Genomic DNA, 23834 nt, shown 5'->3' with positions numbered 1-23834 from the left:
AAAGCACTTTTAGATATGCACTACTACTCATTACTAGACTCGTATAGAGCAGCTACACACAATAACCTGCACAGAAATCGTCTACATATCATCGTGTCTCAGAATGAGTCTTTTGAATCCCTTATATTTGTGTTTTACTTAATTTTTATGGTTAAAGGGGACCTACTATGGTAATTTTTGTCGCTTTGAATTGAGTTGTAGACTCGTATAGAGCAGCTACACACAATAACCTGCACAGAAATCGTCTACATATCATCACGTCTCAGAATGATTCTTCTGAATACCTTATATTTGTGCTTTACTTTAAGCATAAAAATGACAAAATTAAAGGGGACGTATTATGCAAATTTTCTGTGCTTTTGTATTGAGTTGTAGACTTGTATGGAGCAGCTACACACAATAACCTGCACAGAAATCATCTACATATCATCACGTCTCAGAATGAGTCTTCTGAATACCTTATATTTGTGTTTTACTTTAATTTAGTCATTTTTATGCTTAAAATGGACCTATTATGCTAATTTGCAACACTTTGTATTGAGTTGTAGACTCGTATAGAGCAGCTACACACAATAACCTGCACAGAAATCGTCTACATACATTACGTTTCTGAGTGTTTTGAATACCTTTATATTTGTGTTTTACTTAATTTAGTCATTTTATGCTTAAATGGGACCTATTATGCTAATTTTCGACGCTTTGCATTGAGTTGTAGACTCGTATAGAGCAGCTACACACAATAACACGCTTTCAACCAACTCGCAGTAAAACTCACTAGGAAATATATATGTAAATATACTAATATGTATACAAACTACTGCAAGAAAGCACTTATATGCATTACTAATGTCAGACTGAACAGTCGTATATGATAAAAAATGACTCAATGAAATTTCAATTCCACACACATTACATGTGGATGAGCTGGAAGGAAGGCCTGCAGGAGGCTTGTTGTCCATCCGAGGAAAATTACATTGATCTTAGTTCTGCTTGGGTACAACCACGTGGCCGCTGCTGTTTGCTTGGCTTCAACCACTGCTGGTGTTTACCATAAGTGACCTGTGACCTTTTTTCCCTTCCTTCTGCATGATTTTTTTTAATTGTCCATACATGAATACGATTGTCATTATGATTATTGTTTTGTTTTCATGAAACCACAATGAATCCAAAATGTTGTCTTTTAAAATGAACGGCAACGGTCACAGAGGGCCTTCACATGCTCCAAAAAGACGATTATAGAAAAGCCATGTGAGCGGACTTAAGGAAAGTCTTTTTTCGAGCATTCTTCATGGCCTCACAAGCAAAGTCGGGCGGGGTGGTCTGCAATATTGCACGCTCTTGTGCAACGGTAATTAGGGCCTCGCGTCACCAACATCCACTCATCATTTTTGCAACCGAGCAAACCGTTTTCTCATCTGGCCTGAAGCTGTCTGTCATTTGTGCAGCAACAAATTAGATCAAAATAAAAGTGAGTTGGCAAACACGTCTGGACTGGCTGGTATGATTTTATTATTTTTTATTTTATTTTTATTTTTTTATTGCCTGTCCTCATTTTGGAGGCATAAGGGCAAAGCAGCTTCATTTCCGATGGGATTTAAAAAAAAAAAAAAAAAAAAATTGTATGAATGAGGTTTCCTATGTATTATCTCAGGTGTGTTGTTAATGTAAATATTTATTAAAGCAGTCATTTTATAAACAATGCTGTTTGTGTGTTGCCTTGCAGGCCATGGGATGATAGTGGAAGACCCCAGCCTGGAGCGCTGGGGCAGGCGGCTAATGGCGACAGCATCTGAAAATGATACCGAGCCCAAAAACTGTTCAGCACCAGGTATGATGACCCCACACGCCCCCACACAACATGCACTTGTTTACACTTATTGTTTCAATGTCACTGTATTGTTTACATTCATTTTCTACCGCTTTTCCTCACGAGGGTCGCGGGGGGGGGGGGGGGGGGGGTGCTGGAGCCTATCCCAGCTGTCTTCGGGCAAGAGGCGGGGTACACCCTGGACTGGTGGCCAAGCCAATCACAGGGCACATATAGACAAACAACCATTCACACTCACATTCATACCTATGGACAATTTGGAGTCGCTAATTAACCTAGCATGTTTTTGGAATGTCGGAGGAAACCGGTGTACCCGCAGAACCCGTATCCTGCCTTGTTCCCTTTGTGTTTATTTATGTTTCGGTGTCCGGAACAGATTAATCGGATTTGCGTTCATTCCAATAAGAGAAAGTGCATCGTTTTTTGGATGTTTATCGCCAGATGTTTTGGAACTAATTTTGAAAACCAAGGTAGCATTTTTTTGCATATGCAAATGCGACTATTACGCCATTACATCATGTTAACTCGTTGCCAACCCCCATGTGTGTTCATATCCTGCCTTGTTCCCTCTACGATGTGTTTATTTATATATGGGTGTCCGGAACAGATTAATCAGATTTGCATTCATTCCGATGAGATAAATTGGAAATCGTTTTTTGGATGTTTATCGTCAGATGTTTTGGAACTAATATCAAAAACCTAGGTAGCATTTTTTTGCATATGCAAATGAGACTATTACGCCATTACATCATGCTAACTCGTTGCCAATCCCCATGTGTGTTCGTATCCTGCCTTGTTCCCTCTACGATGTGTTTATTTATATTTGGGTGTCCGGAACAGATTAATCGGATTTGCATTCATTCCGATGATGACTAATATTGAAAACCAAGGTAACATTTTTTTGCATATGCAAATGCGACTATTACGCCATTACATCATGCTAACTCGTTGCCAACCCCCATGTGTGTTCGTATCCTGCCTTGTTCCCTCTACGATTTTGTTTTATGTTCTTTGTTTATGTTTGGGTGTCCGGAACAGATTAATCGGATTTGCATTCATTCAGATGAGAGAAATTGGAAATCGGTTCTTGGATGTTTATCGCCAGATGTTTTGGAACTAATATTGAAAACCAAGGTAGCATTTTTTTTTTGCATATGCAAATGCGACTATTACGCCATTTAACCCGCAACGATATTATCGGGTCCATTTGTGATTCCCTGCACATCTTTAACAAGGCAATAAACACCAAAAGGGTCACAAATTGATTAAAGTGATGACTTATTGGGGGTGGGGGTGGTGGGCTGTGGGGGGGGTATAGCTACCCATTGACTGGAGCATGTGCAATGGATCGTGTTGTACATGCAAATGACTGCACTGAAAAGGAGAGCGCTCCTTTTTGTCTCGCCGGGTCGCGTGGAAATTAAATGCTATTTTCGAAGCCATCCCGGTGATTCATTGCGGCCTGTGGGGGGGTTAGGGGGGGTGGGGGTTCCTCCTTCCAGACTCCATCAAGTCAACAACAAGTAATTATTTCACCAAATGGGGCGCAACTCGATTGTTGGATTTGTTTTGTTTGAGTACGGAGGACGGCGGGGCTCAGACAATTTGGATGTCATTTCAAGTGTCATCACAAACGGCCCCGGCGGCGCCAAAAACGGGCTATTACTTCATTTCTGGTCACAACAGGCGGCTCCCCCCCCCTGTGGAATTACTGATATTAGCGGAGTTGTAACCCACTATTAAACAAAACCTACCCTTTTTTTTTTAATCTCCCCATAAACGTACTACTTCGTTGCCGTGTAACAGTAGGGGCTGATTGAATGAATGACTGGATTAAAATCCTGGAAGTTTTCTTCAAGAGAAGCCTAATCCTTAAAGATTACCCCCCCACTTCAAAAGTCTCCTACGAATGCACCAGACTGAACTTTACATTCCGCCTTTTTTCCTCCTTATACCCCCCCCCCCCCACCCCCAATCATCATATGACTCGTATCATCTCGTGAATAATCCCGTCGCGGACACACGCATTGGATTGGAAAAAACGCTTTGTTCTGACCAGATGTGGGCCCCAGGAACGGCGCTCATCGTTCCACAGCACCACTGTGATCGTTCTTCACACTTTGTAACACAATTCCAACAAGTCACGTCTTTTTACATCCCTTTTTTAACCCCCCCCCCGTCCCCCCCCCCACACACACACACTTCTCTTTTATGTTCTTTGTGGGTTCCACACCGTTAAAAGCCACCTTGGTGTGGAATATTTCTTTTAAAAGGGCTCAATTTTACATAAGCGTCTAGTAAAAAAGTCATACACGGTGCTATGAATTATGAAGAAACACACATAGCTGCTTTTATTTCTGGTTAGACCCTAGACCAAGGGTGGGCAAACTACGGTTCGGGGGCCACATGCGGTCCACCAAGCGTTTGAATCCGGCCCGCCAGTTGCCGGTACATAACATAACAGGTATAAAGTACTCGCACCACAACGACAAAACATGTATAAAGTACTCGCACCACGACAACATAACAGGTATAAAGTAATCGCACCACGACGACGTAACCTGTGTAAAGTACTCGCACCACGACGACGTAACATGTGCAAAGTACTCGCACCACGACGACGTAACATGTGCAAAGTACTCGCACCACGACGACGTAACATGTGCAAAGTACTCGCACCACGACGACGTAACCTGTGTAAAGTACTCGCACCATGACGACGTAACCTGTGTAAAGTACTCGCACCACGACGACGTAACCTGTGTAAAGTACTCGCACCACGACGACGTAACCTGTGTAAAGTACTCGCACCACGACGACGTAACCTGTGTAAAGTACTCGCACCACGACGACCTAACATGTAACTCTAAATCAGGGGTGGGCAAACTACAGCCCAGGGGCCACATGTGGCCCACCAAGCGTTTGAATCTGGCCCGCCAGTTGCTTTCTAAGTATTTCAACTTTTAACATACAAACTGGCAACATGACTGGCAAGTCAGATGTCTTATTTAGTAAAAAAAAAAAACAAAACTGTAAAATTAAATTACATAGTTTGATGTGGTCCTGAAAAAAGGGACATGAGAACATACAGCTGATCGAATATTAGTAACACTTTTCCAGAAAAAATTAGTCGAATAATTAAAGGTAAATTTTAAGCATAAAATAGTGTGTGTGTGTGTGTGTGTTAAATATATATTCTGGCCCACCCGGACAATTTTGTTAACTCAATACGGCCCACGAGTCAAAATATTTGCCCACCCCTGCTAGAAATCAAGGGTGTCCAAAGTGCGGCCCGGGGGCCATTTGTGGTACACAGCTTGGTTTTAGTTGGCCCCTAGCACAGAGTAGAAATCAAGTCAAAAGGTAACGAGGAAATACTGAAATGTTAATGATTTTATCAATTTTAATCATCTTTGGAACCTATAGTAAAAAAAAAACTAAGTATATATGTTTTGGCCAAAATTAAAAATATCAGCTTTCTTATCATTTGACTTAGTTGGCAATATATCAGGTTCAATAAAGTGTCTTATGAATATGAATATCAAAGTAACATTCATTTTCTACCGCTTATCCTCGCGGGGGGTGCTGGAGCCTATCCCAGCTGTCCTCAGGCAAGAGGCGGGGTACACCTTTTATACATTAAAATTTACATTTTCATCACTTATGAATCAAAATAATGGAAATTGACAGCTTCAGTTGCTTATTTCTCTGTAAATGTGACTATAGGGGTGTTATTTAATGTCTAGAGGGCTCTAATGATGTTAAATGGCTGGAAACGGGTTTTGAAACGATGCATTCATTCATTCATTTTCTACCGCTTATCGTCGCGGTGGTGCTGGAGCCTATCCCAGCTGTCTTCGGGGTCCACCCTGGACAGCCAATCACAGGGCACATATAGACAAACAACCATTCACACTCACATTCATACCTATGGATAATTTGGAGTCGCTAATTAACCTAGCATGTTTTTTTTGGAATGTGGGAGGAAACCGGAGTACCCGGAGAAAACCCACGCATTCACGGGGAGAACGTGCAAACTCCACACAGAGATAGTCGAGAGTGAAATTGAACTCGGGTCTCCTCGCTCTGAGGCCTGAGCGCCAGCCTACAAAGTAACATCAACTCGAGTAATACCAGGGAAGAAGAAAACGACTCCACACTGCATCCACACTAAGTGGGTATCATTTTTTTTTGTGCTCCAAGCAAATATAAATCCAACATATCCCAGTGGACCCCAACTAAACATGTAATCACCTGTGTAGAATCCACAGTGGGCCGGTACTGCCAATAAAGCTAGGTGCAAATGGAACACGTCGAGATGGGATGAGAAGGATCACTGTGGGCGTTTGTTTATATGCTGAGCGAGCGCAGCCTCGCAAGCTCCATTTAACCGCGCTGCATAGATTACACTCGACTTCCCTTCCCTTTCCCCGGCCGTTATTTGTGGGAGCGGTAAAGGCCTCACCAAGGTGCTGATGCTGTTTATTCGCTATTCATCTTAAGTGCCTTTTTATCGGCGAGGCGGGCCATGTTCCTGCTGGAATGCAATATATTCCTCTGGTATACTAGTTTGTTGTGCAACAAGCATCACAATCAATCACAAACTCCTTTTTCAGGCGGTGTGGATATGGACCATAATGGGAATAAATCATCCAAATGTCAAACCCTAGCGTGCCAGTAATTAATGCAATCATCCTCTCACTAGTAATGACAGCCACAAAGTGGTAATCCACAAAGTCCATGCAATATCAGTTGGCTGTCATGAAGCAGTTAGTATTACAGTATGGTAATGGTTTAATTTCATTTGAACATGCATCAGATTACAATTGAATGCATCACATAATCAGTTCACAGTTCCACATGTCCAAAAGGAGTAGGAAGAAGCAAAGCTTATTAAATCCTACCCCTCCATCTGGTACTTTTACAATCAGTAACTGTTAAATTTGTTCACTTCCTGCTTTCCTAATATTATTTAATGTATGTTTTTATTATTATATTATATTTTTATTTTGAAATAAATTTTAATTTTCTACCGCTTTTTCCTCACAAGGATCGCGGAGGGTGCTGGAGTCTATCCCAGCTATCTGGGCGAGAGGTGGGGTACACCCTGGACTGGTTGCCAGCCAATCACAGGATTTTAATTTTAATTTTAATTTTAATTTTAATTTTAATTTTAATTTTAATTTTAATTTTAATTTTAATTTTAATTTTAATTTTAATTTTAATTTTAATTTTAATTTTAATTTTAATTTTAATTTTAATTTTAATTTTAATTCATTTTCTACTGCTTTTTCCTCACGAGGGTCGCGGGGGGTGCTGGAGTCTATCCCAGCTGTTTTTGGGCGAGAGGCAGGGTACACCCTGGACTGGTGGCCAGCCAATCACATAATTTTAATTTTAATTAAAATCATGACTAGTTCAAGACTCTTCATCCTTGTATTTAGCAAACATCAACTGCTTGTATTTTCTTGAATTGGCTCATCATTGTGCATTGTTTGATTTCCTTACTCAATCCATTCCATAGTTTGATTCCACATACTGAAATGCTATGGCTTTTTAACGTAGTCCTAGCATATAAGTGTTTCAAATGTAGTTCTTCCCTGAGATCATATTTCTCCTCTCTTGTAGAGAAGTATTGGATAACCCCCCCACTTAGACATGTTACATTAACTTTTCATTAAAGCCTTGAATTTTTTTGGGAGACCCCAGCACTTAGATGATGATGTTGGCTGTTCCAGGCTGTGCGATGCGATGCGCATGTGAACCCTCTTGGTGAGGACACGGAGCATGTAGGACAGTCTGCAAAATGCAATGCATACAAAATTGGAGAAGGGATGCGTGGGCGCCAGAATGACCGATGTCAATGCTGGAGGCACTGGTATAGTCTTCGGAAAGTTTGGACAGATTTTCCAAAACGAGGTCGTCTGGATTTGCGTGTGTGTTTGTGTGACTTTAGAATTGTACTTCATGAGTGGGAAGTGGAGTTATAGTCACATTGATCTCCACTATTGCACCGTGCTATGCAGTGTTATTCTATTTAATACAATGTTGGCATGGGAATAAAAAAACATAAAAAAAAGTATTTAGTATTTTTATTTAGTATAAAATTTATTTTTAATTTTTTAGATTTTTATTTATTTATTTATTTTAGTATAAAGTTGATTTAGTATATTTATTATATAGTCAAATGCCCATCCCTGGAATTTTAATGGCTTTTAATTCATTTTAATTAAAGCATTATTTTTAATTTCTTGGGTTTTTTTCAATTTCTTTAATTTTTTTTAGTATAAAGTTTATTTAGTATATTTATTATGTAGTCAAATGCCCATCCCTGGAATTTTAATGACTTTTAATTAATTTTAATTAAAGCACATTCTGGGACCGCTAACAAATGACGAGGAAATATGCGTATTTGAGGCGCCCCTCAAAATGTATTTTTGACAAGTCAGCATTATGTTGACATTGTCCTCCTAGTTTTGGATCAACATTTGCAATAAAAGCACCTGTAGTTGTATTACATTTGGCTCCCTAACCCACCCATGTTTCTCTTCAATTGCCATTGTGTGCTTGTGACACAATCCCGACATATAATATTTTAATAATTTGCAAATTTTGAGTCCAATTTGACCATCAAAGCGAGTAAACTAAATAACTGGTGCATTCAAGGACCAACTATCAGTGAAATTGAAATTGTTAGCTTTCTTTGACCTCTTGTATTACATCTTTTAGAGTTTTTAGTGTCTTTTTTTAAGCGTGAGATGTTGATCTTTTACCAGGATGAGAGCTATTTTTGGAAGTCAAAGCTTTTGATGGAACGCCACAACATGAACATATGATGAAGTATTGGAATACCGGTTTGCTAGTTGTGGACTCCAAAGGGTGGAGTTTAGGCGTGTTTAGGCCTACTTTGTCATGTCAACAATACAATATGAGGATGGCAGACTTTTCATCATAAATAGCCTAGAAAACAACAAGCGCCTTTTGAATATTTTAGTTTTATTGCACATTTATATTTACCTTTTTTGCTACACAGCTGAATGCCATTTCACAACCGTGAACGTTCTGCTCCAATGACTCAACCCCTGATCACCGATCAGACGGTGAACGTTGATGTGTGTGTGTGTGTGTGTGTGTGTGTGTCGAGGCGAAACAGCATGCATTTAAGTGTTTACATGGACATGTGAGCACCGTTCCACATGTGCTTATGAGCATGTGAATGTATTGACCCACCAAGAGGGATAATGGCGTGTGTTTGCACGCTATTGCCGCCGTTTTCATCACATGTTCCACGTGTGACAATTCCCAATAAAGCCTCTCGTGGCGTTTTTTGTTCACAAGACCGTGTTTAACGTACAAGCTGCGACACAGCGACGAAGGCTGTAGCAGGCTAATTATCTAATTGGCCAATAAAGACCCAGAGGGCTCGTCATTCAGCAGAGAGAGTCTCTTGGGTGCTATAGAAATACAACGTTGGCGGGTTCTGGTATGAACCCCCCTCCGTCAGCAAATGTCAGACACTCTGCCAAAGCATACTTTTATTATTTATTCCTAACAGTTTTTATCTGTGGCGCTTGAATATGAATTTGTACCACTAAATAATTGCAATAATTAAAAAATGTAAACACTACAGTCGTCCCGCACCACATTGCGGTTTGAAATCATGTAAAATAGAAATACATATAAACCATTCAAAAGACGTCAGGAATATTATTGTCATGTTCGGTAGGACACACAAGCACCAGACTTGATCGCCAGAACAACAGGGTTTTATTGCAGCTTTGGAACAGTAATAATCATCTCTAATTTATGTCTTAAATGTTTTTTTTTGTCTACTCCTATTGGGTAATGAGTATTTATTTATTATTAAATTAACTTAATTTAATTATTTTTTTAATTAAATTTAATTACATTACATTAATACTCATTACCCAATAGGAGTAGACAAAAGAAAATAAGCCATTTAAGACATGAATTAGAGATGATTATTACTGTTCCAAAGGACAATTAAATTAATTAAATTAAATTAATTTCTGGCATTTTGAAGGCAGACAAACTTGGCCCACCATTGAATTCTTAAATTAAATTAAAATAAATTAAAATGAATTAAATTGAATTAAATCAATTAGAGAAAACCTAGTTATGACCTTCTAAATATGACTTCTAACAATATTATAGCCCTCTAGACATGTAATAAATAAAAATTAAATTAAATTAAATTAAATTAAATTAAATTAAATTAAATTAAATTAAATTAAATTAAATTAAATTAAATTAAATTAAATTAAATTTAATTTAATTTAATTTAATTTAATTTAATTTAATTTAATTTAATTTAATTTAATTTAATTTAATTTAATTTAATTTAATTTAATTTAATTTAATTTAATTTCTATGCTCTAACTACAAATATATATGAATAAGGAATCCTACTTCATGGGAATTCACTTATCAAGGTTGGGTGTGGAACAAATGAACTGTGATAAACGAGGGATTAGTATTATTGTTTATAAAGCAATAATAATAATTGTCTGTACTTAAATATTCTTAAGTATATGTATCCGCGAGTCCCCCGCTGTTAGCAAAGTGACTTTTGCTGTCCAAACACGAACGTAAGCGTGAGCGCGTCTATTTAAAGCCATCATTCCAGATGCGTCACTTGAAGTAGTCCCTGTCCTCTCATATTCGTCCGTCCTTGAGTAGAAAAAAAAAAAGGACGGGCGGAGTCATGTTTGTGTTCCCAGCGAGGCGGACGCTGTCTGGTCAGGTGTCGTTGAGGACCGGGAAAGGTCGACACCGCTGACCTGAAAACACCTCTGTGGTTGCACTTCGTAAACGGCCACTCAGCTGGAGTTATTTGTGTGCACTTGGCGGTGGTGGGGGGGCGGTGGTGGGGGGCACGTGTACTGTAACTAAAGAACATACCGTCGATGCTTGTGTTGTTGAATTATTGATTTGCTCAGGAACAAAAATATACAGTTAGGTGAAGTATACTGTAAATAAACGTAGTCGGCTGTACCTTTAAGATTCTAGCCTTTCCGATTCAGGAATTGGTCATGTTTGTTTTTGTTAATTGTATTCCAAATACATTGTGATGTATAAAGGCATTATTTTAATATATAATAATATTTTAACTTAATATTTATATTATATTAATACAAAAAAATAGTCCTACCTGGACATGTTTTCTTCTCCACTGTAGTTTTTACAGTATATATTTAGTGCAAGGTGGACAAGTGGTTTGCGCGCAGGCCTCACAGCTAGGACACCCGAGTTCAATTCCACCCTCTGCCGTCTCTGTGTGGAATTTGCATGTTTTCTCCGGTTTCCTCCCACATTCCAAAAACATGCTAGGTTAATTGGTGACTCCAAATTGTCCATAGGTATGAATGTGAGTGTGAATGGTTGTTTGTCTATATGTGCCCTGTGATTGGCTGGCCACCAGTCCAGGGTGTAAACCCCGCCTCTCACTCGAACACAGCTGGGATTGGCTCCAGCAACCCCCGCGGGCCTTATGAGGATAAGCGGTAGAAAATGAATGAATGAAAGTCTCAAGTCCTGCATGGTGGTTAAGTGGTTAGCGTGCAGGCCACACAGCTAGTTGACCCGAGTTCGATTCCACACTCTGCCATCATCAAAAAATGAATGAATAACCAAAATGAGAAACAACCACTCCCAAAAATTTAAATTACAAAAATTTAAACAATTTTTCCCATAAATTATTCCGGAGAACCAAATAATTTTATAGAGAATAATTCTAGTTTTACACACAGAACAATCAAAATTAAATACAAATGCCATGCACTAATTAGTCACACCAAGATAATGCACAGCGAACTTATTTATTCATGTGGCGTTCAAACGCATTACTTAAGTCTTTTGTGTTTGCCGCTATAATGGCGTCAAGCTGTTTTTTTTAAATGTTATTCCCATACCAGGCTGCGTCCTATCAGTACTCGTACTTCGCTTTGGGATAAATTAGGCATATAAGAAGTCACGGCACGGCACTTTAGTTTACTGGTGTCCTCTGGAGCTGCAGATTGCCGCTGTTGTGCAGTCATAGCCATGATGGATCGTGGTTCTTTTGTTAGAAACCTCATCACCGAAACGGCCCAAAGACTGAAAATGAGCTTTGCCATATGTACAGAGACAAGAAAATGACATTAATGATGAATCAGACTTTCTGTTGCCTTCAATGCCGCTGGTTCATTCATGTGTGCACACACACACACATAAGGCTGAATATAAAATACACACAGGACAGATGCAGCGGGAAGTCTCAGGTGAGTTCTGTTCCACTTCATGAGTCCATATGTGACCAGCACACCCAAAAACACAACACATTTGCACAAAACAAAGCCCTCTGTTTGTGTCGTTGTGATGCTAACGATAAAGCATACTGCGGTTAGCTGCAGGACAATACATCTAGGTCATCCTGGACCGTGTCCAGCCGGGCTTGTCCCTCCGCAGATGTTGTAGGAGTCCCACAAGACCGTGACCCACTTCTGTCAACTTTTCCACTAAAATGATGGATGACTTCTCAACGTGGGAGCTTTGTGTGCCGACTCTTTGGCTTCGAGCTGGAAATAAATGATTACCCTTTAAAGTCAAATGTCGTTCAAGTTGAACGACTCGTAATTGGAAAAGTACAACACTTGGAGAGTCGAAACCGCCTAGGCGAACATCTAATGGTAATGGTTTAATTTCATTTGAACATGCATCAGATTACAATTGAATGCATCACATAATCAGTTCTCAGTTCCACATGTCCAAAAGGAGTAGGAAGAAGCAAAGCTTATTAAATCCTACCCCTCCATCTGGTACTTTTACAATCAGTAACTGTTACATTTGTTCACTTCCTGCGTTCTAATATAATTTAAGTTTTTTTTTTATTATTTTGTATTTTTATGTATTTTTTTGTCACATACCAAAGTACGAGGTGATGACCATACAGTGACATAATGGGTACCATAGCAACCGTCAATATAGTGATATACCGTGTTTTCCGGAGTATAAGTTGCACTTTTTTTCATAGGTTGGCTGTTCCTGCGACTTATACTCCAGAGCGACTTATAAAGGAAAAAACTGTTTGTTACATAAACACTGGAGTAGGAAGAAGCAAAGCTTATTAAATCCTACCCCTCCATCTGGTACTTTTACAATCAGTAACTGTTACATTTGTTCACTTCCTGCTTTCCTAATATAGTTTAAGTTGTTTTTTTTGTTTTTTTATTTATATTTTTTAATAAAACAGACAGGATTAATTTAATATTTATTTAATATGTTGTAATTTAAAAATTAATTTAATGTGTTTTGCTTTTTCTTTGGCTTTTGCGATTTTTTTTTTTTTAAATGTGCATCAATTTTAATTTTTTCTTTTCTCCTTTTTTAAAATGTTCCAGTTGAAGCTTTGTGCCACTGCAAGCCACCATCTTTGTTCCTCTATGGACGTTTGCATTGCATGTCATTACATGTTGTTGCATCATACCAAAAGATGCTTTTTTTTTTTTTTTTTTTTTTTTTTAAAACCTGTTTTGTCCAGCCTGCAGGGCAATACTGTCAATTTTGGCATCCCATATATCCATCATCCATCATTTGGCTATTATTTCTATCATAGGTTTAACAAAATTATCAAGAAAAACAATATTTAAGTTTGAATTGAATTAATTGTTTGTGGTTATAGTTGATAAATATTATTTATAGGACTGTCAAATGATTAAAAACACTTTTCTATTCATGATTAATCATATTAGCATCACTGTCTGAAATATATGCATTTTTACTGTATTTAATGAGATAAATGACAGGACAGGATGATGTATATTGGCTTTAAGAGCTCCAAATGAACTGATATATGTCAATCAAGCTAACAGATACCACACATGTCTCTTCAATAGTAGTAAAACATAATCCCGTAATTTAAGGTAAATGTACCCGTTTTCAGGGTATTTTCCAGCATACATCAACATAGCAAATTAAGAGTTACAAAGTGAGCAATAATAATATCCACTTTTTCTTTATCGTCCTGTTTTGTTTACACACCCAAACCCTTTTTGTGATGTTCAGATTGACCGTGAATGCATCTTGAGTTCTTCCGAGAGTGACATCTATACTATCTACTACTACTATCTATACTACTTGGATAAAAACAAAAATACCCCAAGCGTGTACTGGACCTACTGTACTGTAGTACTGTACAAAGTATGGTTATCATGGTCATGGGTACTGAGGCCATAGAGGCCTGCTGACCCAACAGGCTTCTGACACCCTTCACAATGTCATACAAGTGGCTCGGGGTGCAGCGCGGGGGTGTGGGGGTGGCGGGTGAATGGGTGGCGGACATGTGCCTTGCTGTCACGCTGCCAATGTCGTGCGTTGACCATGACATTTCCTCTCTCCTCAGCAATACACGAGTTCCCCGATGACCTTTTCACCAACAACGAGCGGAAGAGCGGCGCCATCCTGCTACACATTGCGGCGGTAAGAGTACTGCTTTTGGACACGAATCCCTCAGCAGCGCAATATACTTGCAAAAAAAAAAAAAAATCAATCAAATCTACTAATGAAAATATACACTATTATGACTGACCATAAAATACGAAGTAATTCCAGCATCGTTAGCTTGAGTCATGAAGTTGCCTGAAAATGAAGATGAGTCACTTTTGTGGGCACCTTCATGTATGATTTATGTCACGTACCACATTTGGATGTCACACTAGGACAGGACTTTAAAGTTTTATCACAGTTGACATCATAGACATGGTCCACTCAACCGGTGTGAAATAAGGCATGGAACTTAAAACACACACACTTGAGTCCGTCACTCGTGATGTCAGACTTGATTTTGTTCCCCTTACGCTTTTTTTCTATCGTTCTATCGCTTTTTCTATTGCTAGTTGGTCTAGAGGGGTCTGAATACTTGCTAAATATAGCAACAAAATTGATAAGCTAGCAACACCGATCCCTCCTGCTACATCATCTTCTTTGGCAAACCAGAGTATGATGTGTGAAAGCAGAGTTATGATTACGATTCCACATTGAGAGGAGCCAGATGAGGTGGCTCGGGTATCTGGTCAGGATTCCTCCCGGGAGGCGGAGGAGGTGGGGGGACCCGCTGCTCGTTGAGAAGAGCGGTTCTTCCATGTCAGACTCACTAGATTTATCGCTAGTTGGTCTAGAGGGGTCTAAATACTCGCTAAATATAGCGACAAAATTGATAAGCTGGCAACACCGATCCTTCCTGCTACATCTTCTTCTTCTCTGGCAAACCAGAGTATAATATGTGAAAGCAGAGTTACGATTACGATTCCACATTGACAGGAGCCAGATGAGGTGGCTCGGGTATCTGGTCAGGATGCCTCCCGGGAGACGGAGGAGGAGGGGGGACCCGCTGCTCGTTGAGAAGAGCGGTTCTTCCATGTCAGACTCACTAGATTTATCGCTAGTTGGTCTAAAAGGGTCTGAATACTTGCTAAATATAGCAACACAATTGATAAGCTGGCAACACTGATCCCTCCTGCTACATCTTCTTCTTTGGCAAACCAGAGTATGATGTGTGAAAGCAGAGTTATGATTACAATTCCACATTGAGAGGAGCCAGATGAGGTGGCTCGGGTATCTGGTCAGGATGCCTCCCAGTCGGCGGAGGGGGGACCTGCTGCTGCTGCTGCTGCTGCTCGTTGAGAAGAGCGGTTCTTCCATGTCAGACTCACTAGATTTATCGCTAGTTGGTCTAAAAGGGTCTGAATACTTGCTAAATATAGCAACATAATTGATAAGCTGGCAACACCGATCCCTCCTGCTACATCTTCTTCTTCTCTGGCAAACCAGAGTATGATATGTGGAAAGCAGAGTTAATTATGATTACGATTCCACATTGAGAGGAGCCAGATGAGGTGGCTCGGGTATCTGGTCAGGATGCCTCCCGGGAGGCGGGGGGGGGGGGGGACCTGCTGCTGCTGCTGCTGCTGCTGCTGCTGCTGCTGCTGCTCGTTGAGAAGAGTGGTTTTTCCATGTCAGACTCACTAGATTTATTGCTAGTTGGTCTAGAGGGGTCTAAATACTCGCTAAATATAGCGACAAAATTGATAAGCTGGCAACACTGATCCCTCCTGCTACATCTTCTTCTTTTCTGGCAAACCAGAGTATGATGTGTGGAAAGCAGTTACGATTACGATTCCACATTGAGAAGAGCCAGATGAGGTGGCTCGGGTATCTGACCATGTCCAACCAGTGGGAGGCTTCTGGGCAATACCCAGAACACGACGCTCATTGACAGCAAGTTCGAGTGCCGGATACTGCCTGCTGTTACATCACCCAGAAGAGACAAATACTGTTGAATAGTTTGCCTGGCAGGCTTTTTGAGGAGCACATGACCACATGATCACGTGCATAACATGATCACGTGCCACCCTTTTGGAACGCTTTTCTACTGTACTTGATACAGATGAGTTGGGAAGTAGGAAAACAGAACGTCATTTTCCACCAAAGTCGTAATCATTGAAACAGAGTGATTCAAAGCAAAGGTTAAATATCAAGAAAGTGTATGACATAAGTTGAATCCCGGGCCAATCTGTGTTTTGACCTTCTCGGACGAGACTGCCCCGATCAATAAAAGAGCAGGTTTGAAGCCGAAGTGTAATATAGTGTGCTCCTGCTCCAGCAGGTCGCTCTTCCTGCATGCTTGAGCACTTAACAACAGGAGCAGGAGGAGTAATGACCCCTCTTAACTCCGTGAAAGCAGCCATGGGCTCGGATAAAGTCCAAATAAAAGCAGACGTAATCCTTGCTTGTGTGGCTTGCTGTTCAAAATTCTTGCTCAGACCCCCCCCCCCCCCCCCGCCCAAAACAAAAAGCCTTGCACGTAATCCCTCTCTTCATAGTGATTTGACTTTTTTAATATTTATAGGAACCATCATGTTATATCGTCCCGATCGAGCGTGCGTGTAGGAATGTTTAAATGATGAATCCGATGAGGTGCAGTGCAACATATTCTTCTTTTTCTTTGACTTTCCTCCCCCTGACTTTGTTGACTTCTGGATGGACTGCTTGGCTTGCGCTGCCCCCTGTGGTTAGCATAGAGCACAGCAGCAGCATCAGCATCAGCAGCAGCCGGGCCCCCATCTCACACCTGATCTATAATTTAGAGATCTTACCTCAGCTACCAAAATAGACCGCCTACTTCCAACCCCCCCACCCCCCCATGGGAGCGTGAGCGTGCAAGCTCCCCCTTCGGGCGTTCACTTTTGTTAAAGGAATCACACGTTGATGCAGATCTTGAAGAGGATGCCGTCCCTTTAAGAAGTTAATTGTCTTCCCTGCTGTCCCTTAGTTAAAGCTAAAAAAAAAAAGAGGATGCATGGTCAGGGAAATACCAGCATGTCAGCCAAAAGGAGGAGAATGCAGATTTATGGAATATTTGATGAAATTAGCGCCACTAAATTACCATGTATTCTGGACTATACTCCAGAGCGACTTATGCATGTTTTTTTCTACCTAATTATGCATTTTTGGCCTTGTGAGATTTATACTCCAATGCGACTTATGTATGTTTTTTTTTTCTACCTAATTATGCATTTTTGGCTTTGTGCGACTTGTACTCTGGAGCGGCTTATGTATGTTTTTTTTCTACCTAATTAGACATTTTTGGCCTGGTGCGACTTATGTAGTATGTTTTTTTTCTACCTAATTATGCATTTTTGGCCTTGTGCGACTTATACTCCGGTGCGACTTATGTATGGGTTTTCTACCTAATTATGCATTTTTGGCCTTGTGAGATTTATACTCCAGTGCGACTTATGTATGTTTTTTTTTTCTACCTAATTATGCATTTTTGGCCTTGTGCGACTTATGTATGTTTTTTTTCTACCAAATTATGCATTTTTGGCTTTGTGCGACTTGTACTCCTGAGCGACTTATGTATGTTTTTTTCTACCTAATTACGCATTTTTGGTTTTGTGCGACTTATACTCCGGAGTGACTTATGTATGTTTTTTTTTTTCTACCTAATTATGCATTTTTTGTCCTTGTGCGACTTATACTCCGGTGCGACTTATGTAGTATGTTTTTTTTCTACCTAATTATGCATTTTTGGCCTTGTGCGACTTATGTATGTTTTTTCCGACCTAATTATGCATTTTTGGCCTTGTGTGACTTGTACTCCGGAGAGCGACTTGTGTATGTTTTTTTTCTACCTAAATATGCATTTTTGGCTTTTTGTGACTTGTACTCTGGAGCGACTCATGTATGTTTTTTTTCTACCTAATTATGCATTTTTGGCCTTGTGCGACTTGTACTCCAGTGTGACTTATGTATGTTTTTTTTCTACCTAATTATGCATTTTTGGCCTTGTGTGTTTTTGGGTTTGTGCGACTTATACTCCGGAGCGACTTATGTATGTTTTTTTTCTACCTAATTATGCATTTTTGGCTTTGTGTGACTTATACTCCGGAGCGACTTATGTATGTTTTTTTTCTACCTAATTATGCATTTTTGGCTTTGTGCGACTTATACTCCGGAGCGACTTATGTATGTTTTTTTTCTACCTAATTACGCATTTTTGGCCTTGTGCGACTTATACTCCAGTGCGACTTATAGTCCAGAAAATACGGTATGTTATTTTCTATGATTTCTGCTGCCTCTGTCCTGCAGGCCCTCTACATGTTCCTTGCCCTCGCCATAACATGTGACGAGTACTTTGTGACGTCATTGGAGAAGATCTGCGAGGTACTTGATGTTTTTTTTTTTTTTTTTGTATGTTGGTGTTTTTTGTGTGACACCAGTTTTTTGTCTTTGTGCAGAAACTTCACCTGAGTGAAGATGTCGCCGGCGCCACCTTTATGGCAGCTGGCAGCTCGGCGCCCGAGCTTTTTGCCTCTGTCATCGGTAAACACGCACACACTTGTACACAGATGGTCGCCGTCACGACTTGATTCGCATTTGCCGCCTACTTGTGTGTGTGTGTGCAGGTGTCTTCATCACCCATGGCGACGTGGGGGTGGGTACCATTGTTGGCTCGGCCGTCTTCAACATCCTTTGCATCATCGGAGTCTGTGGGATCTTTGCTGGACAGGTGTGTGTGTGTGGTAGAAATGGAGATACATAACATAAAAGTATAAAGTCCATAACATTTGGTTACAAACCAGAACTTATGGATGGGGGGGGTACTTGACTCGCTCCCCCACCTCCAAACGCTCCTGCTAGCCTGACATTGATGTTCTCATTTGATTTCGGACCAACATTTTGCAACTCTTTGTGACTCTAAATATTACATTTCATTCTGCTCCTCATGCCACGAGGTGTTCGGGTGCACTCGCAATCGTGAGTGTTAGTCACTAATCATTTTTTTTACAATTGGTGTACTTCTGGGGGCGGTCGAGTACCCAACTTTGCAGTATATTAGCTTGTGTTCACAGTTTTGACGTTGAAGCTAATGTTTTTCATAGCCAAATTTTTACATTTATGGTGCGTTCAAAGTCCGCCAAACTGCAAAATCTCAATGCTTGCGAAAAAAAAAAATCAGTATTTTATGCTTGACATTTTATCTGGATTACTATGTGTTTATAAATTGGTATAATTAGTATGAAGTGTGTTTTCTGTTTAATTTTTTAACAAAAAAATTAACTTATTAACACAATATGTTATCGCTGTGTATTCCTATAGGTGGTCATGCTGACTTGGTGGGCAGTATTCCGAGATTCCTTCTACTACATCCTGTCCGTCATCGCTCTTATCGCAGTAAGTTGGACACATCATGACTGGGTGATGTATGATTGATGAAAGCCTCTGATATTCTTTTCCATTTTTTGGATATTCCAGTTCATCTACGATGAGAAGATTGTGTGGTGAGTATTTTTTACATGTCCAAAATATGCATTTGTTTATGGTAAATTTAGTATTTTTGTATTTTGGCGGGGTTTGTTGTTGCAAATTACAAAATTTTACCTAACCTTTTCAAATGTATCTATTGATTAAACATTATTTCTATAATACTTTATTATGTTTTTCTATATTTATTATCCTGACTCTAAGACTGAAGCCTTGGGGATGTTTGCTATCGGACAATATTGGCATAAAATTGAGAGATCGGATCATATTTATGGCTTTTTGTGCTGATAAATCATCAAACGCTATCTGCGGTCTGGAATTATTTCCAAGTAAATATGCAATTTGCAACGCTTGTGAAGCGCTGGATATGCAAAGGGGGAATTCCATTAACTACTATCTACTTCTAACCTAATAACACACTTCGGGAAGAATCACTCGGAGTCACTCTCGGCGTTGTGGCATTTTTTCCGATACTCTAATTGTAGTATTTGTCTTATTTTGCACAAATGGTGTATTTGCACAATGTATGTGTTTGAGCATCTCTATTTAATATCATAATCGCAGGTCATAAAATGATGATACATAACTTGATGTGGGATTTGTGTCTGTTTTCCAGGTGGGAGAGTTTAGTCCTGGTGGTCATGTATGCAGGATACATCCTGGTCATGAAGTAAGTGGGTTTTGGAGAATATGTGCAAACTGTTTAGGGGCAGCACAACAAACCCATAATAATTATAATAATATAATAATATAATAATATAATAATATAATAATATAATAATATAATAATATAATAATATAATAATATAATAATATAATAATATAATAATATAATAATATAATAATATAATAATATAATAATATAATAATATAATTGTAAACATCAACTAAATATTATTATTATTATTATTATTATATTAAATTCTTAAAATTCTTAAAATAATAATTATAATAATTGTAAACATTGACCAAATATTATTATTATTATTATATTATTATTATTATATTAATTCTTAAAATAATAATTATAATAATTATAATAATTGTAAACATCGACTACATATTATTATTATTATTATAATATAAAATTCTTAAAATTCTTAAAATTCTTAATTCTTAATTCTTAAAATAATAATTATAATAGTTATTATAGTTATTATAATATAAGAATTTTAATAATTTAATATAATAATAATATTATAATAATAATATTTAGTCGATGTTTACATCATCTTATGTCATAACATAGAACCTACCCACAAGGCCTGAGATGTCTTGTCCTTGCACAACAAGCAACACATCATTGTGTGTGTGTGTGTGTGTGTGTGTGTGTGTTTGAGCGGCCGTCGACGTCCAGCTGCTAATCTGTGTTGCACCCTCAGCAGCAGCAGCAACAGCCTGCTCTCTCGCTGCCACCAGCAGCTTAATCTTTCTCCACATGCGGTTGGTAAAGAGCACCGGCTTAACGGGATCACTTCTCACGCCTTCCTCATTCCACAGGGAAGATGCAACTTACTGCGGGACACTGCTTACCCGTTTGTTGTTTTGGGTGCAATTTCTCCAAAATAACTACCGCATGCTTTGTTTTTACAGTGCACAAGGAAGCTCAATAATATCTAATTAAAAGCAAAACATAGGTTATACAATGTTACTAAGGGGCTATTGTCATTATATGAATAATTTACATAATTTGCACTCTTAATTTGAGGAACCGATACATTTTTAATAGTCTGTCAGACTCGAACCTGTTTTCCATGGACAATTCAACTTAATGTTAGTTAGATTTCCTTGATGAACTACGGGGAATACACTGGACCAATTGATTCTTGTTTAACTGTTTTAAAAGGGATGGGAGGAATCTCTCAATGTTCTGAACTCCTGTTTCCATAGTGGGGAATGTTTTGGGTGCAATTTTTCCTAAATAACTACTGCATGCTTTGTTTTTACAGTGCACAAGGAAGCTAATGATATCTAATTAAAAACAAAACATAGGTTGTACAATGTTACTAAGGGGCTATTGTCATTATATGAATAATTTACATAATTTGCAATGTTCTGAACTCCTGTTTCCATGCCAGTGCTTCAGACCAAACTCAAGTGGCCACGCCTGAGAACTCAGCCTCCTAAAGTGGGGTGCCCAAATTGTCATGGAGAGTATGTGGTGTCTGGAAAAACTAAGGGTTACACAGTGCGCCTGAACACCTCATGTGTACTTCAATAATTTTTGTGATTTTAATTTTGTAAAAAAAAGTTTTAAAAAGCTTTTAAAAAATTCTTTATTTTACCTATTTCCTCTTCTTTTTTTTGAATGTGCCCAGGGCCAAAAAAAGACAACGCACGGTTCACAAATGGCCCCCAGACCACAGTTTGGACACCTTTGTCTTAATGTGGTGCTGTAACCGAATAGTGGATTTTCTGATCTATGCAGAGCGAGTCAACAAAAATGATGGTTGCTGACTGAGAAATACTGCCCTCTAGCGTTTTGCTAGAGAATTTTAGCCTAATCTCCTGAAAAACCTTCATAGCATACCCTGCTAAATCCGTATTATTTTACATATTTGATGAATGGCTTTATGAAGTAGTAGTTCAAATGGAAATGAGCCTTGAAGCGTGACTCTTTTTACTCTTTAGCTGAAATTACAATGCGAGACCAAAGCATGCAAGAACGTTGGGAGAACATTTCCCTCTGTTTTGTCTGGCGGGACGACAACAGAGCAGCCTCTGTGCTGTTCCCATTTCACACTCTTCCCATCTAATGGCCGTCACATGGGAACATTGTCTGTCTCATTTGACCTTCTGACACAGGGAAGCCAATTTGACGCTCCGCGTACATTTCGGCGCATGTTTTATAGAAAGTAGGCCACCTCGCGCTATACAGCGTGATAGGCGCTCATTAATTTCAAACAAGATGGAGTCTTTCATCTCGACACAAATGAATGTGCTGACCCAGGCCTGGTCGTCTCGTTCGCCTCACCAGGTTCAACTCCAGCATGCAGGCGTTCTTCATGGGAAGCTCCAAGAAGAACGTGGCCAACGGGAACGCGGCGGCCAGCAGCGAGATGGAGGACGGTAAAGCAACTTATGGAAGTTATTGGGATGACGACCCGTCACTTCCCTTGTTGACAAAAGGTAAGGTTAACCAGACAGGATGTGGAAAAAAAAACAACTGGGAATCTGTCGCATTCTTTCTGATCAATTTGCTTCATCTGATCTTCACTCCTCTCAAAAGAAGCTTAACATTTCCAAACCTGAGCTAAGCTTTGTTTTTATCCAAATTCAATTGCAGTGGAACCTCTAAAAGTGAATGTTGTTCCCTTAAAGGTATAGTTCCGATTTTTTTCACATCCCAATCATCCACTAAGTCCAGTTCGAGCCGGGTTTTGGTGATGACGAATGTAGTTCCAGGTAGTCACCGGGTTTGGCTTCTCGGAACAATATTCGTTCCAAAGAGTAATGCCTGCTGGAAACAATCACACCTCGCGTATCTTTGTTCCTGCACATTGTCGACTGGCCATTTATGTATGTGACCAAGTCACTCGAGAAATGGGGATTCGAACCCAGGTCTTCCCGATCTCCTGACTGTGTGGCACTCATACGGCCCTTAAGTAAACATCCATTTATTTTCTAGCATAGAAAACCTGGTTACGACCTTCTAAATATGGCTTTTAACACTATTAGAGCCCTCTAGACATGAAATAACACCCCTATAGTCACCTTAATAGTCACCTGATATAGTAAACATTCATTCATTTTCTACCGCTTATCCTCAAGAGGGTCACGGAGGGTGCTGGAGCCTATCCCAGCTGTCTTCGGGCAAGAGGCGGGGTACATGCTGGACTGGTCGCCAGCCAATCACAGGGCACATATAGACAAACAACCATTCACACTCACATTCATACCTACTCCACACAGAGATGGCCGAGGGTGGAATTGAACCCTGGAAGTTAAGACATTAGACAGAAAAACTTTTAGTGTGTAAAATTGGTCCTTACATTCAATATACAGTTAAATAAACAGTAATAAAGGGCTGCACGGTGGACGAGTGGTTTGTGCGCATGTTCACCTCGTGCATGCTAGGTTAATTGGCGACTCCAAATTGTCCATAGGTATGAATGTGAGTGTGAATGGTTGTTTGTCTATATGTGCCCTGTGATTGGCTGGCCACCAGTCCAGGGTGTAGCCC

The 23834-nt window shown here is 39.6% G+C and overlaps 1 protein-coding gene across 3 annotated transcripts in view; it reads left to right on the top strand.

Moving 5' to 3' along the window:
• The window catches only part of slc24a4b (solute carrier family 24 member 4b), a 35596-nt gene that overhangs the window by 5009 nt on the left and 6753 nt on the right, over positions 1-23834 (top strand). For 2 of the 3 annotated variants that reach the window (XM_058078980.1, XM_058078979.1), the window contains exons 2-10: positions 1724-1828; positions 14229-14305; positions 18476-18550; positions 18625-18709; positions 18793-18896; positions 19487-19561; positions 19643-19668; positions 20268-20321; positions 22629-22720. In XM_058078980.1, coding sequence (XP_057934963.1) covers positions 1724-1828; positions 14229-14305; positions 18476-18550; positions 18625-18709; positions 18793-18896; positions 19487-19561; positions 19643-19668; positions 20268-20321; positions 22629-22720 — 693 coding nt within the window. Of the gene's footprint in view, positions 1-1723; positions 1829-14228; positions 14306-18475; positions 18551-18624; positions 18710-18792; positions 18897-19486; positions 19562-19642; positions 19669-20267; positions 20322-22628; positions 22781-23834 lie in introns of all 3 variants that reach the window. The other variant, XM_058078981.1, reaches the window with a different exon arrangement.

The sequence above is a fragment of the Doryrhamphus excisus genome, chromosome 1, assembly GCF_030265055.1.
Source record: "Doryrhamphus excisus isolate RoL2022-K1 chromosome 1, RoL_Dexc_1.0, whole genome shotgun sequence".
Lineage (NCBI taxonomy): Eukaryota > Metazoa > Chordata > Actinopteri > Syngnathiformes > Syngnathidae > Doryrhamphus > Doryrhamphus excisus.
Note: the sequence above shows the minus strand (reverse complement) of the source record. Positions and strands in the feature narration are given on the sequence as shown.